This window comes from Notolepis coatsorum, assembly GCF_963971535.1.
Source record: "Notolepis coatsorum genome assembly, chromosome: 12".
Classification (NCBI taxonomy): domain Eukaryota; kingdom Metazoa; phylum Chordata; class Actinopteri; order Aulopiformes; family Paralepididae; genus Notolepis; species Notolepis coatsorum.
Genome location: NC_140176.1, coordinates 131,043,537 through 131,061,782, shown reverse-complemented (window position 1 = coordinate 131,061,782; position 18,246 = coordinate 131,043,537). Strand labels below are relative to the sequence as shown.

Here is an 18,246-nt window from a genome sequence, read left to right as displayed (position 1 = left end):
CTGGATGCCATTGACACTCTGGCCACCCAGCAGACTACCCAGGGGTATCAGCAGGCTGTTGTTCTGCACCAGCTTCAGGCTCTCCGTACATCATTAAACACTCTGCTTTTAACCCCACCTGTCCCAGGAGTCTCAGCCAGCTCACCACCCGCGGCAGACCTCGCACCTCGGGAGCCCCGTCTCTCCGAACCACGTCTGTTCGAGGGTAACTTCGAGGATTGTGCCACATTCATCATGCAGTGTGAGTTGGTCTTCCTTCATCAACCCAGCCGTTTTTCGTCAGAGGGATCCCGAGTAGCCTACATGACTAACCTGCTCACGGGCCGAGCAGCACAGTGGGTTACTGCCTCCTGGGCAATGGGGGCTGATTTCTGTTTTTCCTACCCAGACTTCGTGGCAGAGCTCTGCAGGGTTTTCCACCACCCAGCCCGTGGCCAGGACCCAGGAGCTCGGTTGGGCACCTTCCGGCAGGACAGTGGCAGTGTCAGAGACTACGCGCTGGAGTTCAGACTGGCCGCAACGGAGAGCGGTTGGAACGATCAAGCGCTTCGTCTCACCTTCCTGAGGGGGCTCAACGACACAGTAAGGGACCAGCTCGCGACCCAAGAGGAGCCCGATTCTCTCGAGGGCCTGATCAGCCTCGCTATCCGCATCGACGGACGCCTCCGGGAGAGAAGGCGTGAGCGAGCATGACTGGGACCCCCAGACATACCCCCCGAGTACCACGACCTCGAGGAGGTTTTCAGTAAGTCCCGGGCTCAGGCCCTTCCGCCTCACCGGCCTTACGACTGTGCCATCGACCTCCGCTCAGGGGCTTCCCTTCCCGGCAGCCTCCTCTACAGTGCTGACCGTCCTGCCCCCTCCGTGACTGGTGGGGTTTTTCCCTCCCGAGCTGTGACCGAGGTGGAACCCATGCAGCTGGGACGCACCCGCCTTAGCCCGGCCGAACGGGAGTCCAGGCTCAGGTCCGGCCTTTGCCTCTACTGCGGCCGGGATGGACACCGTGTCTCCAATTGCCCTACCCGGCCAAGAAGACCAGGCTCGCCGGGACCCCGGGAGATCCTGGTGATCCGTTTTTCCTGTTCCCCCACCCGTGCACCACCTAACCGTCTGACGAACGTCACCCTAGCCTGGGCAGACCAGCGGGCTACGGTGGGTGCACTCATTGACTCTGGTGCTGATGGGAGTTTCCTGGACGTTGAGTTTGCCACCCGGGCCAACATTCCACTTGAGGACCTCGAGAGGCCCTTGGAGGTCTTTGCGCTGGATCATCGCCGCCTGGCTGACATCACTCAACGCACCTGTCCAGTCCTTCTCACCATTGCTGGTAACCACGTTGAGAGACTCCAGTTTTTCATCACCAGCTCTCCTCTTGTCCCTGTAGTCCTGGGCAGGCCTTGGCTCGCGCTGCATGAGCCCCACATCGCCTGGTCCTCCGGTACCATCAGGGGGTGGAGCCCCTCCTGTCAAGCCCAGTGTCTTCAAGCGGCGTCCAGTCCTTCGCCCCGGGGTTCCCCTTGTGTCCCTGTCTCTAGCCCCCTCTCCGGGCCTCTGTCTCCGTCTCCGGCCTCCCTCGCCGGGTCCCTGTCCCCGTCTCCAGCCTCCCTCACCGGTCCTCTGTCCCCGTCTCCGGTCCCCCTCTCCGGGCCTCTGTCTCTGTCCCCCTCTCCAGTGCCCCTGATCGCCGGCTTCCTTCAGTCCCATCCGGGCGGGTCGGGGCCGAGTGGGTCACCGGGTGGCTCCCGTGGAGGGGGGGGTACTGTGAGGATTGGTTTTTTCCCTGCCACACTGGGTGCTGTGATGATTGGTCCGTTGCCTAACGCACACTTCTAGGTTAAGTATCAATTACCATCACGCACCTGATGTGTGTGCTAATCAGCGCCCCAGAGGGCTTTATATACCTGGACCTTCCTTCTATCGTTGTCGGGTCGTTCTGGAATACAACTGCATTTGCCTGCTTTTTCCCCGTTGCTGTTCCTGGTCTACTCTCTCTCCAGGACCTTTCTGTGGAGAAACCGCTGTTGAGAACCTTGTTCCCCGTTTGGAGCTGCGCCTCGTTTTGCCCGCTTTACACTTTGCGCTTGGGTGAGTGGAACCAAACCCCTCTGGATTATTCTGATTGTGTGTATCGAAGAGACACTGAAGACTTCGTTTTGTTTGCACTGACTCAGCTAAGTTGTGTGTTATGGGGAACACTGAAGACTGTCACTATCTATTGGTTCTGGATTATTCTGATTGTGTGTTTGGAGGAGACACTGAAGACTTCGTTTTGTTGCACTAACTCGGCTAAATTGTGTGTTGTGGGGAACACTGAAGACTGTCACTGTCAATTGGTTTTGGACCCAGCTAGGAAGGAGGGAACCACACTGCCTCTGTGTTTCGTTGGACTGTTTCTGATATCTCTCTCTCTCTCTCGGTTTTCCACCTTGAGTGAAAGCTGGGAGTATCTGCAGAGCCGCTACAACGTCACATGCCAATTCCCCACCACTATCTGCTGGGAGTATATGCAGAGCCGCTACAACGTCACATGCCAATTCCCCACCACTATCACCAGGAGGATTCTGCAGAGCGGCAGATGACTCTGCCGAAGGCAGTCTCTCTGTTTGTTTGATTATTGTACCTTATCCTTCTTTTGACTTTGTAAATAAATACGCCCTAGCATTTGGCTAACTCTGAACTTCCTGTCTGTGCCGTTGCATTTGAGGTCGGTTACAAACCATAACACATAACTCATCAACCAAATAAGAAAGAAAAGCAGGATGATCCCAGGCCATGGATTTATTCATCAAACTCTTTTCTCTTGAATTTCTTTAATCAACATGCCATTTATGCAAATTAGATAGTCCTTAATATGCGTACAGTAGCTTAGGTACAGTAATTTATTGTCAGTCATCAATCGTATTCAGGCGGGTGTCGCAGGTGTCTTGCAGTTGCATGATTCATCCAATGCCACTTTTCCTGAATAGAATAGAATAGATTATAATATAGTAAAATAAAATATTATTTTACCATATCAAAATAAGTGAATGTTCAAGTTTCTTTATTAGTTGTCATACAGAATACAGAATACTTTGCATGAAATGTTTCTTTCTGTGTTGCTCCTGAGAGTGTGTTAGATAATAACAAGATAGTATAAAATAAGTATAATAAGTATAAAATAGAAAGTCAAGAAGTCAAGTATGTAAACAAGTGTAAACAACAAAATTGTTCAGTGTATCTATAAGTATGTACAGCTGGTACAAAAATGGTGAGGTATAGCTTAGCTTGTGGTGCCACCTTGTAGTGGTGAGGTGCAATAAGGAATGAGAATGATGTGCAATTTCCTTACCAATAATATAAATATAAATATAAAGTGTAAAGTGTGTCTAAAGTGGTAAAGTGGGTGCTACAGTGTGTTGTTTATTTAAGTGAGTGTATGTGCGCTGTGGGTGTGTTGATGGTTTGCTTATTGTTCATTGTTCATTCATTGAGCATCCTGATGGCCTGGGGATAGAAGCTCCTTCTGAGTCTCTCTGTGCTTGCCATGAGACTCCGGTATCGCTTGCCTGACCGCAGCAGTTCAAAGAGGCAGTTGTTTGAGTGGCTGGAGTCTTTGATTATTCTCTTAGCCTTGCCCATGCACCGCTTGTTGTAAATGTCTTGGAGAGTGGAAAGCCCACCTTCAATTGTGCGTTCGGCTGAACGGGCCACTCTGTAGTCTGCTGCGGTCTTGTGCAGTGCTATTCCCAAACCAGGAGGTGATATTGCCAGTCAGGATGCTCTCTATTGTACATGAGTAGAAGTTCTTGAGGATCTTCTGACTCACGTTGAACTTCCTTAAGCGCCTAAGGAAGTAGAGGCGTTGTCGTGCCTTCTTGATAACACTGTCAATGTGTGTGGTCCATGTCAAGTCCTCGGATATGTGGACTCCGAGGTACTTAAAACTGTTCACTCTCTCAACCGGTGCCCCGTCGATGCTGAGGGGGCTGTAGTCCCTGACCCCGACCTCCTAAAGTCCACAATCATCTCTTTTGTTTTGCTGACGTTCAGGGAGAGGCTGTTCTCTTGACACCATCCCGCTAGAACCTTAACCTCTTCCAGGTAGGCCCTCTCGTCGTTTGCAGAGATCAGGCCCACCACTACTGTGTCGTCAGCAAATTTGATGATTGTGTTGTTGTTCCGCTGTGCCACACAGTCATGTGTGTACAGGGAGTGGAGGAGGGGACTCAGGACACAGCCCTATGTTGAGAGTGATGGATGAGGAGGTGCAGTTGCCTGCTCTCACCACCTGCCCGTCAGGAAGTCCAAGACCCACTGGCAGAGGTCATAGTTCAAGCCCAGGTCCCTAAGCTTGGCTATGAGTTTGGAGGGGACTATGGTATTGAATGCTGAGCTGTAGTCGATGAACAGCATTCTCACATAGTTCCCCTGCCTCTTGTCCAGGTGTGATGCTGCTGTGTGCAGCACATGGGCTATGGCGTCCTCCGTGGACCTGTTGGGGCGATATGCAAATTGCAGGGGGTCCAGGTTGATGGGGAGGGAGGAACAGGGATACTGTCCGGTCCTGCTGCCTTCCTGATATTCACTTTCTTAAACGTCCTCCTCACATCATGTTCTGTTATCCTGAACACTGAGTCTCCATCAGCAGTGCCCCCCCCCCCCCTCTATTGCAGTGGTTTGTAGGCTGGTGCTGTTATTCCCAGCCTCAAACCTCGCATAGAAGGTATTGAGATCATTTGCCAGTTGGATGTCACTGTTCAGTTTGAGGGAGGTGCCTTTGTAATCTGTCATCGTTCTGAGGCCCTGCCACATAGCTCTAGAGTCAGCCTGTTCATATTGAAGTTCAATTTGATCCCTGTAGTTCCTTTTTGCTTCTATTACTGTCCTCCTAACATTGTATCTCACCACCTTGTGGTCATTCATGTTGCCTGCCACAAGCTTGGCGTTGTATGCTGAGGTGCGCACCTTCAGAGCTTCGTGGACAGATTTGTCTACCCATGGCTTTTGGTTTGGGTAAACTCTAATTGTGGTAGAGGGGATTGTTTCTTCTACCAAAGTACAAACAAAGTCCAGCACTGTTTCCGTGTAGTCATTAATATTATCTGTGTTATCGCGGAATACCCCCCAGTCTGTACATTCTAGTGCAGCTTGGAGCGTCTCCTCCGACGCCACCGTCCAGCGCTTCACCTCTCGCGATACTACAGGAATGCGCTTGAGACTTTGTTTATACTGCGGTACAAGAAAGATGGGGTCGTGATCTGACTTGCCGAAAGGACTGGCAGCATGTGATTTGTACCCACTCTTAAATTGCGAGTAGCAATAGTCTAAAATATTCCCGCCTCTGGTAGAACAAGTCACATGCTGGTAGACGTTTGGTAGCACTTTTCTCAGATTAGCACTATTGAAATCACCCACAACCAAAATAGCAGCGTCGTCAACGTTAGCTGCTTGGAGCTTGTTTACCTCGTCCCGGTAGGCCTTCTCGTCGTTGTTAGAGATCAGCCCCTAGTTATAGGAGGTGCAAATCCAGAGCCTGCAGAGTGATTATTATAATTACGAGAGGTTAACAGAATATTATCCCATACATTCTCCCAATTTATGCAGGCGTTGTAATCCTGTAAATCTATGTTCCAGACAGTGGTATTACCTGTAGTTCTGTTTAGTTTTCCTTGTATTTTATTATATAACCCAGAAACAAAACCATTTTTAACATGTATGCCACTCAGGATTAACTGGTAAAGGCTGATTCCATGGGACACCATAAGTGCGCATTGCAGAGTTCAAGCTGCTGCGGTCAGGCAAGCGCCTCCGTATACACGCAACAAGAACAGAGAGACTAACGCACGAAAGCCACCAGGCGCGGGACGCGGGCGTGAGGCGGGCGGGCGATCAGAGTTTCACTTTCGCTCCCATGTTCATGTTTGTACCGGCCGTGATCGGGCGGGTGACTTGCCGGCGGGAAGCGAATTTTATCGCTTTGGTTGGATTCAGAGGCGTGCATCAAGCGCATTTTCACAGAAATACACTCAATATTTGCATTATTACCATATAGATGTTGTTCTGTATCTTTCCCAATACAAATAAACCATACTATATTTTTCAGGAGTACAGTCACACTGATTTCATCATTCTAAAATTAATTCTAACATTCTAATTAATTATATAATAACTGGTAAATGTCCGACTTACATCAAGGAACCCGGATCATCAACAAATCAATCTTAACTATATTCACAGGACATACTTGACTCCTATAAGACTGTGCCGAATGGGGCTCAAACAAGATTCCAAATGCACCCAATGTACAAATGGGGACGAAGGGACATTTATGCACATGTATTGGGACTGCTCACCAGTTAAGGCATTCTGGAAAGATGTGACCCAACAAATATCAAAACTCGTATCTTGGAATATACCTGTACACCCCTCGGTATTGCTGTTGAATGATGTTTTTGAGTTTGCAGTGAATCCACAGCTAAAGAGATTGGTTTTATCGGGTATCACAGTAGCCAAAAAGCTGATTGCATCACGCTGGTTTCAACCGGAAAAAATGTGCCGTAAAGTTTGGTTTCTTACATATCTCGATGTAATTTACCATGAAATATCTACAGCAAGAATTCTGGGTCTCAATGAATCCAAAATGTCAATGTGGTTAGAAGTGGTGGAGAGAATAAAAGCTAGCTTATAATGGTAGTGTCTGGTTAGGTGCGAGGGATAGTGGAGGTACTTCTCAAGGTGGGGTCCGGGAGGGGGGGGTTCGAGCTGAGCATATGTGTGTAGGTTTTTTTTTTAGATAACAGGTATTATGGGTATATCTTATATAAAACAACTAACCAAAAGGTGATCTCATTGGATGTGCCCTGACAATTAATGCTTGTATATCTTATCGTGTGTTGTCATGTTTGTTTATATGTTTGTTTAAAAAATAATAAAAAAATAAAATACAAAAAAAATAATAACTGGTTATACATGCAAAATGGACAATAGAAGACTGGAACTGGAAATCTTTAAAACATCTTCAAACGGGGACTGACTTTGCATATAGACTAGGCATTTACAGCTGTTCCAATGTAAATGTGCCTTCCTCCTCCGTGCGCTTTAGCCCGCTCTGAAGTCGGACTCGTGTGGACGGCCACACGCGCTGTTCTCGCACGAAACCTGCGAGTGCTTGTGCCCGCGCCTGGTGGGTTTTGTGCGTAAGGCTCAGCTTCTTCCCTCAGGCCATCAGAACAATGAACACTGATCTCTCCACACACACACACACACACACACACACACACACACACACCCAGCCAGCCGCCCTATATTTAATAATTTTTTGTTATTATTATTACGATTATTACGATATGTTATTAGTGACAGTATTAGTGGTAGCTATGTTAGGTGAATTATTATGGCCGGTATTTTATTTTGTACTACCATTAGTGCTGCTGTGGCTGGTGTTGTTGTTGATGGGGACGATAATATCACCCATGGCATTACTCACCAGTCCATACCCAATATAATTTGGTCTATATATGGTTTATATATTCATATAATTGTTTGCTATTATTATTACGATCTACGTTATTAGCGACAGATATAGTGGTAGCTATGTTAGGTGAATTATTACTGCTGGTATTTTTATTTTATTTTATCTTTACTACCAGTAGTGCTGCTGTGGATGGTGCTGTGGGCACCATGACTAATGGGGACGAGAGTATCACCCATAGCATTACTCTCCTTACCCAATATAATTTATCATAAATTAAAGAAGGAAAGAAAAGGAAAAATTATTTATCTCCCTGTTTTTCTTCCAATTTTGTTTTTTGGTAATGCAGGTAGTTAATAACACAGGGAGACCAGTAGAGGGAGCTGTCTGACCAGCTAACATGACACAACTCTGCAATAGGCAGAGATTGGGAGGTAGGAAGGTGGCTATGTGGAATAAGAATACTACGGTATTCTACCCACGTGTCTTCAGGTGGGGGGTGGAGGGGTAGTGGGAGGTTTTTGGTTTGATGCTGGACTACAACTGGGGAAGGGTTACATGATGTATATATATTATTTCCCTATTGTATTGCTATTTTTATTCTTTACTCTACAGCTTGACAATTTAATGCAAATAGAAACCCCCTTGTTACCGTGCCATGAATAATTCCAAGATATACATAATAATAATTGCCAAAGTTAAATAAAATTTACAGAACATACTATGGCAAAAATAAATATATTCTCATGGAATGTACAGGGAATAAATAAGAATATCAAGTATAGCAGCTGTCTTGAATATCTTGACAAGAAAAGGATCGATATAGCTTTACTACAAGAAACCCACATAATGTCACAAGATTTGGGAAAATTGGAAAAAAATAGATACATAGTCGTTTCTTCCTCATCTGCTATTAATAAAACAAAAGTTTTATTAAAAAGGAAAGGAAGGAAACATCTGTGCTAACTATCGCTCACTGTCCCTTCTTAATGGAGACTTAAAATGATATGCCAAGCTCCTCGCACGGCGTCTAGAGACGATACTGCCAATATTGGTCCACCCAGACCAAACTGGATTTGTTAAACAAAGATTTGCATCAGATGATTTAAGACGACTTTTACACATTATTGACAAAGCTCCAAAAATATCACCATGCGCAGTGTTGTCCCTTGACGCCGAAAAGGCCTTCGATAGGCTGGAATGGGAGTACTTATGGCACACCATGAAGAATATGGCATTTGGAGACACATTTATAAATATGCTCAAAATTTTATATCATAATCCAATGGCCAAGGTTATCACATCCAATCAGTGTTCCACACCCTTCCCTATCAGACGTAGCGTCAGGCAGGGCTGCCCCGCCTCCGCACTATTATTTGTGTTATCTCTCAAACCCTTGGCCCCAAAAAATTGAAATTGTGCCGATATAAAACCCATAGTAGTAAATAACACTTACCATAAAATGTGTCTGTACGCAGACGATCTGTTATTATTTCTTGACAATACACCACGGTCCCTACCTGTAGTCTTAGACACTATTAAACAGTTTAGTTTTATTTCAGGTTACAAGCAGTGGCGAATCCTTATGGAAGCCAACGGAAGCCATGCCTCCCTATTAAAATATGAATTCATATCAAATATGAAATATGAAAAAAAAATATATATATCATTTTTGTTTAACACTTTGGCTGCCTAAGGTTAAATTCATGATATACCATAGATTGCCAGCGCTATTTGTCTATGGAGAAAGTCCCCTTCTTTGCAGGGCTATAACTTTTTAAATTCTATTGCTACATTGCCATTATTAGGGCCCATTCAAAGTCCTATATGTATTGTTCATTGTGTAGCAACATTAAACTTTTTCATTCACATATTCATAGTAAAGTATGGTCTAATGTATAAGTATGTTTTCATCTCTTTCTGCAGCTTTCTCCAGAACGTGATCTATAGCCCCAAATGCATTATATTGATGATGAAATACAGTTTGATGGCAATCAGCGCGATATAAAAAATTCCAACTAGACGTACTTCTAGAAGTTACTACACGTCATCTGATGTTGACCGGATGGGCGAGGGGGCGTTTATAATTCCGTGGGCAGCGTTATACCAATCATCTAATGTGGGTCAAATGTTGATAATAGCAGTTAGTATCGAAGACGGTAACGTTACACGCTCAAACTCACCCCAGTCTCCGCGCGCCGTTGGGCGATCATCGTAGAGTAGAAATTCTATCATTATGGGATGGCGATTTTCCCGGTCCATCTCCAGCTTGTATAATGGTATATATGTCCAAATCATGTTGTTTATCGAGTTATTGGCAATCGATCGCTATGTAGCGTGACGAGCCAGAGTCCCGGAACCTATAGCGAGTGGCCGGAAGCAATACGGACGTCTAGCACAACCTCTATGGCACATCCTGTTTAAGCGATTGCGCCGATCGGCCACCAGATGGCGCTCCTGAACCGCCAGAGAGCTCAGTGGGTCCTGCTGGTGGATCTCAGGCCAGCGGAGGGGACATATGAATCCGATCGCAGATTTTTGAAATATTGATATAAGGACGACGTAAAGCGTCCTCCGGCAACTTGAGCATGGCCGGGAATGACGTCTAAAGACGGTTCCCGGCACCCAAAGTGTTAATATAGTTTACATTCTTTTTCGTCTGTGCATCTGTGTTATAATTTTTATTTTTTTTAAATGTCTCCCTCTTCTCCTTCTCACTCCCTCTAACACACTGTCAGCCTCACTATGCTCACTGCAGCAGGAGAGGAGGCAGGGGGTAGGTCTCTTTCTCCAGGCTTCCAGCATTCTAGAGTCCAAATCCGATCCTAGCCAATCAGATTCGAGCTGACTGCCACACCCTAAAAGTTTAAAACGGGGCTGTGAGGAAAACACATTTCACATTTTCCCCCCTGGAGGCGGGGCAGGTCAGAACACGTCTGAAGTACGTCATCCCCTCGCGGGATTGATTGAAAATGTTATCCACTCCATAACCCACCCTTCTCTCAGTCCCCCTCTACTTTACTTACTCCCTTCTCTGCCCCCCCCCCTTTCCCTTGTCATGTGTATTCGTTGTTGTCCTTCATTGTCCTTAGTTGTAATTTGTTTGTCAATATCTAGTCTGAGTTACCCCCCTCCGATAGGGCAATGAAATATATATTTTTTTAATATTTTTCTTATTTTACTACACTTTTTATTTAATTTTGTACTGTAAATAATTAAAACGTATAATAAATAATAAAGTTGTCCCCCGAAGAGGGGGGGGGGGTGGATGGAGTGCCCTCAAAAAAGGGCCGGGAAAAAAGTAAAAAAAAAGAAAAAAAAAAAAATGTTATTAACAGAGCGGGCATGTTCGAAGCAGAGCACACCACTGTGGATATTATGATTTAACAAATCTATCTGGCAAGAGGAGGACCACATTATTGACCAGGTAAGCACTGAGCAGCCTGACTAAGGACTAACTAACGTTATATCAGGCAAGCTTGTAGACCCTTTCATACCCTAACTTTCTCACTTTATATGTATATGTTGTGTCTGTCCACTATGTTTGTTAATTTGTTATCTCCCCCCCCCCCCCCTTATGTAAAGCGACCTTGGGTCCTCTGAAAGGCGCTATATAAAACGAAGTATTATTATTATTATTATTATTATTATTATTATTATTATTATTATTATTATTATTATTATTATTATTATTATTATTATTATTATTATTATTATTATTATTATTATTATTATTATTATTATTATTATTATTATTATTATTATTATTATTATTATTATTATTATTATTATTATTATTATTATTATTATTATTATTATTATTATTATTATTATTATTTCATGACTGCAATGCAAGCCAGGGGCTGGAATACGCAGTCACTTATTCCTCGTAGTATCCAGGTTAATGTGCACCATCAAGCACTGCTTAAAAGCTAGCGGTGGGTCCAAAATATATCGGATATAAATGTCAAAGGTACCCAGCGTTCCATTAGGGTTTCACACACAGATGCGGCGGGGTTTGAAAGCTCGGCGTTGCTAATAAACATTTTAAATCATTTTTATAAACGAGTAAAACTGAGGCTGAAATGGCTGCTTCCTCATTTTACAGTAGGAGCGCTCTGATGGCTGGGCGCGCCGCGCAACAGACATGTGAATGAATGAATGAATGAATGAATGAATGAATGAATGAATGAATGAATGAATGAATGAAAACTTTATTTAACAGATTGCAGAATGGGTACAATACAGTACGGCTCAATACACACCATTGTTAAGGTGATGCAGACCAGAGAAATAAGTTTGTCTTGTCTTGTTTGTCTAGACTCTAGACGTCATATTCTCTCCCGGCCGTATGTATATTTCTCTCCCACCCACCCACCCACCTCCCCATCATATACTCTGTCAGGATCTATGGGTAACAGTACAGTATATTTGAATATCGTATATGTCACAAATGTAACCATACTAAATACCTGTATGTCATGTATGTCCCTATGCCATAAATGTCATGATGTCTTGTATGTCATAAATGTCACTATGAATTGAAAATGGGGGACCCTGATGTAAACAAGACAAACGTCTTTCTCTGGTCTGCATCCCCTTATACAATTGTGTGTATTGAGCCGTACTGTATTGTACCCATTCTGCAATCTGTTAAATAAATAAAAAGAAAGTTTGACTGGCCGCCAAGCCATACTGTAGTGTACATGGTGACTGCTTGACTTAAAAAAAATATATATATATATTAATAAAAATATTTAATAATTTTTTTTTTTTTCATTTTTTTTGGCTTCCCCTGTTATTTTACCCACGCGACGCCACTGGTTACAAGATCAATTTGAATAAGTGCATTTATTTCCCCTAAATACAGCAGCAAGTAGTCCCCAACTACATACAGAATATACATACCAGTGGGTTCTGGTTTCAGATATTTAGGTATAGATATATACCCATCCATTGACAAAATTGTGTCAAAAAATTACAAGAGTCTTAAGAACTGACGAGTTAAACCATTGGTCACTATTATTAATTCCATTTCCAGTCAGGCTTTCAGTAGTCAAGACCCATATTCTCCCTAAGATCAATTTTCTGGTAAGCATGATTCACCACCTCCAGGATTTTGGGAGAAGCTACAGGGGCTAGTATTCAAATTTATATGAATATGAAATATACAGTGTGAACAACATCCACAAATCAGAAATTCCACACTCCAAAACAGTAGGAAAGCAGGAGGGATATCGGTTCCTAATTTCAAACAGTACTATTTCTCTTTTCTGCTCAGCCGTTGCTAAGATGGTTCAATCAGGATTCTGACATACCATGGGTGAATATGGAGAGGCACATTGTATCTCCATATACACTCAAAGATATCCTTTTTTCTGGTCTATCCCAAAGCATTTGCCGTACTAAATCCAGCCCAATTATAGCACATTAAATTTATGTTTGGAAATATATTGCCGAAATGGGACAGTGGGACACAAAATGGCACCTAGATACCCCTATTTCTTTTATAACAACTTCTTATTGTTGGGAGGGAAACCAGCTAGATTTCCAAATTGGCAAAGACAAGGTATTCACAAACTATCTGACATATACAGTGAATACGGTCTCAGATCCTTTCAAGAGCTCAAACAAATCTATAATGTCCCTAGTACATCCTTCTTTTTTTATTTACAGTTGCGCACTGCAATGCGCACTTATGGTGTCCCATGGAATCAGCCTTTACCAGTTAATCCTGAGTGGCATACATGTTAAAAATGGTTTTGTTTCTGGGTTATATAATAAAATACAAGGAAAACTAAACAGAACTACAGGTAATACCACTGTCTGGAACATAGATTTAAAGGATTACAACGCCTGCATAAATTGGGAGAATGTATGGGATAATATTCTGTTAACCTCTCGTAATTATAATAATCACTCTGCAGGCTCTCGATTTGCACCTCCTATAACTAGGGGCTGATCTCTAACAACGACGAGAAGGCCTACCGGGACGAGGTAAACAAGCTCCAAGCAGCTAACGTTGACGACGCTGCTATTTTGGTTGTGGGTGATTTCAATAGTGCTAATCTGAGAAAAGTGCTGCCAAACTTCTACCAGCATGTGACTTGTTCTACCAGAGGCAGGAATATTTTAGACTATTGCTACTCGCAATTTAAGAGTGGGTACAAATCACATGCTGCCAGTCCTTTCGGCAAGTCAGATCACGACCCCATCTTTCTTGTACCGCAGTATAAACAAAGTCTCAAGCGCATTCCTGTAGTATCGCGAGAGGTGAAGCGCTGGACGGTGGCGTCGGAGGAGACGCTCCAAGCTGCACTAGAATGTACAGACTGGGGGGAGTTCCGCGATAACACAGATAATATTAATGACTACACGGAAACAGTGCTGGACTTTGTTTGTACTTTGGTAGAAGAAACAATCCCCTCTACCACAATTAGAGTTTACCCAAACCAAAAGCCATGGGTAGACAAATCTGTCCACGAAGCTCTGAAGGCGCGCACCTCAGCATACAACGCCAGGCTTGTGACAGGCAACATGAGCTGTCTGGTTAAGAAGCGACTTGGGCTGTCTGGTTAAGAAGCGACCTGGGCTGTCTGGTTAAGAAGCGACCTGGGCTGTCTGGTTAAGAAGCGACCTGAGCTGTCTGGTTAAGAAGCGACCTGAGCTGTCTGGTTAAGAAGCGACCTGGGCTGTCTGGTTAAGAAGCGACCTGAGCTGTCTGGTTAAGAAGCGACCTGGGCTGTCTGGTTAAGAAGCGACCTGGGCTGTCTGGTTAAGAAGCGACCTGAGCTGTCTGGTTAAGAAGCGACTTGGGCTGTCTGGTTAAGAAGCGACCTGGGCTGTCTGGTTAAGAAGCGACCTGGGCTGTCTGGTTAAGAAGCGACCTGAGCTGTCTGGTTAAGAAGCGACCTGAGCTGTCTGGTTAAGAAGCGACATGAGCTGTCTGGTTAAGAAGCGACATGAGCTGTCTGGTTAAGAAGCGACCTGGGCTGTCTGGTTATGAAGCGACCTGGGCTGTCTGGTTAAGAAGCGACCTGAGCTGTCTGGTTAAGAAGCGACCTGGGCTGTCTGGTTAAGAAGCGACCTGAGCTGTCTGGTTAAGAAGCGACCTGGGCTGTCTGGTTAAGAAGCGACCTGAGCTGTCTGGTTAAGAAGCGACCTGAGCTGTCTGGTTAAGAAGCGACCTGGGCTGTCTGGTTAAGAAGCGACCTGAGCTGTCTGGTTAAGAAGCGACCTGAGCTGTCTGGTTAAGAAGCGACATGAGCTGTCTGGTTAAGAAGCGACCTGAGCTGTCTGGTTAAGAAGCGACCTGAGCTGTCTGGTTAAGAAGCGACCTGAGCTGTCTGGTTAAGAAGCGACATGAGCTGTCTGGTTAAGAAGCGACTTGGGCTGTCTGGTTAAGAAGCGACCTGGGCTGTCTGGTTAAGAAGCGACCTGAGCTGTCTGGTTAAGAAGCGACCTGGGCTGTCTGGTTAAGAAGCGACCTGGGCTGTCTGGTTAAGAAGCGACCTGAGCTGTCTGGTTAAGAAGCGACCTGGGCTGTCTGGTTAAGAAGCGACATGAGCCGTCTGGTTAAGAAGCGACCTGGGCTGTCTGGTTAAGAAGCGACATGAGCCGTCTGGTTAAGAAGCGACCTGGGCTGTCTGGTTAAGAAGCGACCTGAGCCGTCTTGTAGCCACAGGACCGTCAGAACGGAGGAAAAGACTGTCACAACTGCAAGCAGGCAGGCTACACAGTATATGACGATACTGATGGACAGTCTATATACTGAAAAGACACTTTTTATGGCACTGTGGGAATTAATACGAAATGCAGATGTGAATGTCTCTTTCCGCTGAACTTGTTAAAAAAAAAAAAGATAAAATAAAAAGTTGGTCACAAAAAAAGGAATGTACATAGGATCCAGTGCCTTTGAGCGATTTATTAACATGTCTATTTACCATGTCTATTCTAGTTATCTTTTTATTATTATTATTATTATTATTATTATTATTATTATTATTATTATTATTATTATTATTATTATTATTATTATTATTATTATTATTATTATTATTATTATTATTATTATTATTATTATTATTATTATTATTATTATTATTACTATTACTATTGTTTTATTGCACAATCGAAGCGGGCATGGCCAACTGCATTTCACTGTATGCCCTGGTATGTATGTGATGAATAAAACTCTTGAATCTTGAATCTACTATTTTATTGCACTGTATTATTTTACTCTGTCTATAACTTTTTATTACAGGTTCAAAACTGTCAGGCATTAAACTGTGTGGGTATCAAACAAGAGACTGTCAGGCTTTAAAACTGTGTAGGACCCAGGCCTAGAACTGCACCCTGAGAGAGGGAACTGCGCCCTGAGAGGGAGGTTTGCCCTGAGTGGGAGGTTCGAAGGGTCAAAGTGGGTATAAAGCTAACGGAGAAGGTAAAGATGACTTTGAACTGTTGAACAGTAATCTAACTATTTTATTGCACTGTAAAACAATTATTTGATCTAGTCTATTCTACTATTTTATTGCACTGTACTATTGCACTATTTTACTCTGTCTATTTTATCTTACTCATTTTATTATTGTCTATTTAAAACTGAATCAAACCATAAACAAGGTGGCCTGTTGGGATGTTAGATCCTAATGTGAAAAACTGTGATTCTATATATCTGCACTTTATCTTTTTTCTGTTGTGAAGCACTTTGAGCTGCAGTTTCTGTATGAAAGGTGCTCTACAAATAAAGTTTATTATTATTATTATTATTATTATTATTATTATTATTATTATTATTATTATTATTATTATTATTATTATTATTATTATTATTATTATTATTATTATTATTATTATTATTATTATTATTATTATTATTATTATTATTATTATTATTATTATTATTATTATTATTATTATTATTATTATTATTATTATTATTATTATTATTATTATTATTATTATTATTATTATTATTATTATTATTATTATTATTATTATTATTATTTCATTGAGCTGTAATGAACACAATACCTTGTCTTATAGGGACTGCTACCTTATCATTTCATTATGCTGTAATTAACACAACACCTTGTCTTATAGGACTGTTACCTTATCATTTCATTGAGCTGTAATGAACACAACACCTTGTCTTATAGTACTGTTACCTTATCATTTCACTGAGCTGTAATTAACGCAACACCTTGTCTTATAGGACTGTTCCCTTATCATTTCATTGAGCTGTAATTAACACAACACCTTGTCTTATAGGACTGTTACCTTATCATGTCATTGAGCTGTAATGAACACAACACCTTGTCTTATAGGACTGTTACCTTATCATTTCATTGAGCTGTAATTAACACAACACCTTGTCTTATAGGACTGTTACCTTATCATTTCATTGAGCTGTAATTAACACAACACCTTGTCTTATAGGACTGTTACCTTATCATTTCATTGAGCTGTAATTAACACAACACCTTGTCTTATAGGACTGTTCCCTTATCATTTCATTGAGCTGTAATTAACACAACACCTTGTCTTATAGGACTGTTCCCTTATCATTTCATTGAGCTGTAATTAACACAACACCTTGTCTTATAGGACTGTTACCTTATCATGTCATTGAGCTGTAATGAACACAACACCTTGTCTTATAGGACTGTTACCTTATCATTTCATTGAGCTGTAATTAACACAACACCTTGTCTTATAGGACTGTTACCTTATCATTTCATTGAGCTGTAATTAACACAACACCTTGTCTTATAGGACTGTTACCTTATCATTTCATTGAGCTTGTAGATTGTAGAGGGCCTTATCATTTCAGAATGTCAAAATGCTTGATGCCAAAACACCATAATGCTTCATCCATAATGATCAATAATGCTTCATCCATAATGATCCATAATGATTAATACATAAAGATCCACAATGATCCATAATGATTCATACATAATGATCCATAATGCTTCATACTGCTTTATACATAATGATCCATAATGACTCATGCATAATGATCCATAATGACTCATGCATAATGATCCATAATGCTTCATACTGCTTTATACATAATGATCCATAATGACTCATGCATAATTATCCATAATGACTGATGCATAATGATCCATAATGCTTCATACTGCTTTATACATAATGATCCATAAATGACTCATGCATAATGATCCATAATGACTCATGCATAATGATCCATAATGACTCATGCATAATGATCCATAATGACTCATGCATAATGATCCATAATGACTCATGCATAATGATCCATAATGACTCATGCATAATGATCCATAATGCTTCATAATACTTCATACATAATGATCCACAATTCTTCATAATACTTCATACATAATGATGTGTGTGTGTGTGTCTGGTTGTGTGTTTGTGTGTCTGGTTGTGTGTTTGTGTGTGTGTGTGTGTGTGTGCGCGCGCACGCACGTGTGCGTGTGTGTGTGTGTGTGTGTGTGTGTGTGTGTGTGTGTGTGTGTGTGTGTGTGTGTGGGTGTGGTTGTCATGTCGTTTTACCATCTATCTGATCAGCACTGAACTCGATCTGAAAAAAAGATATATATATTAATTTGACTCAAAGGACTACTGGTTAAAATGATACAACACACCAACACAACACAACACACTAACACAACACAACACACCAACACAACACAACACACTAACACAACACAACACACCAACACAACACACTAACACAACACAAAACAACACACCACAATAACACAACACACTAACACAACTACCCTAACACAACACAACAC

The 18,246-nt window shown here is 42.5% G+C and overlaps 1 protein-coding gene across 1 annotated transcript in view; it reads right to left on the bottom strand.

Moving 5' to 3' along the window:
• Positions 1–18,246, bottom strand: part of LOC311238056 (myosin light chain 4-like) — a gene marked incomplete at both ends in the record, with an annotated part of 42,243 nt that overhangs the window by 21,156 nt on the left and 2,841 nt on the right. Inside the window, one exon of the mRNA XM_084326019.1 lies at positions 17,999–18,026. Coding sequence (XP_084182145.1) covers positions 17,999–18,026 — 28 coding nt within the window. The remainder of the gene's footprint in view (positions 1–17,998; positions 18,027–18,246) is intronic.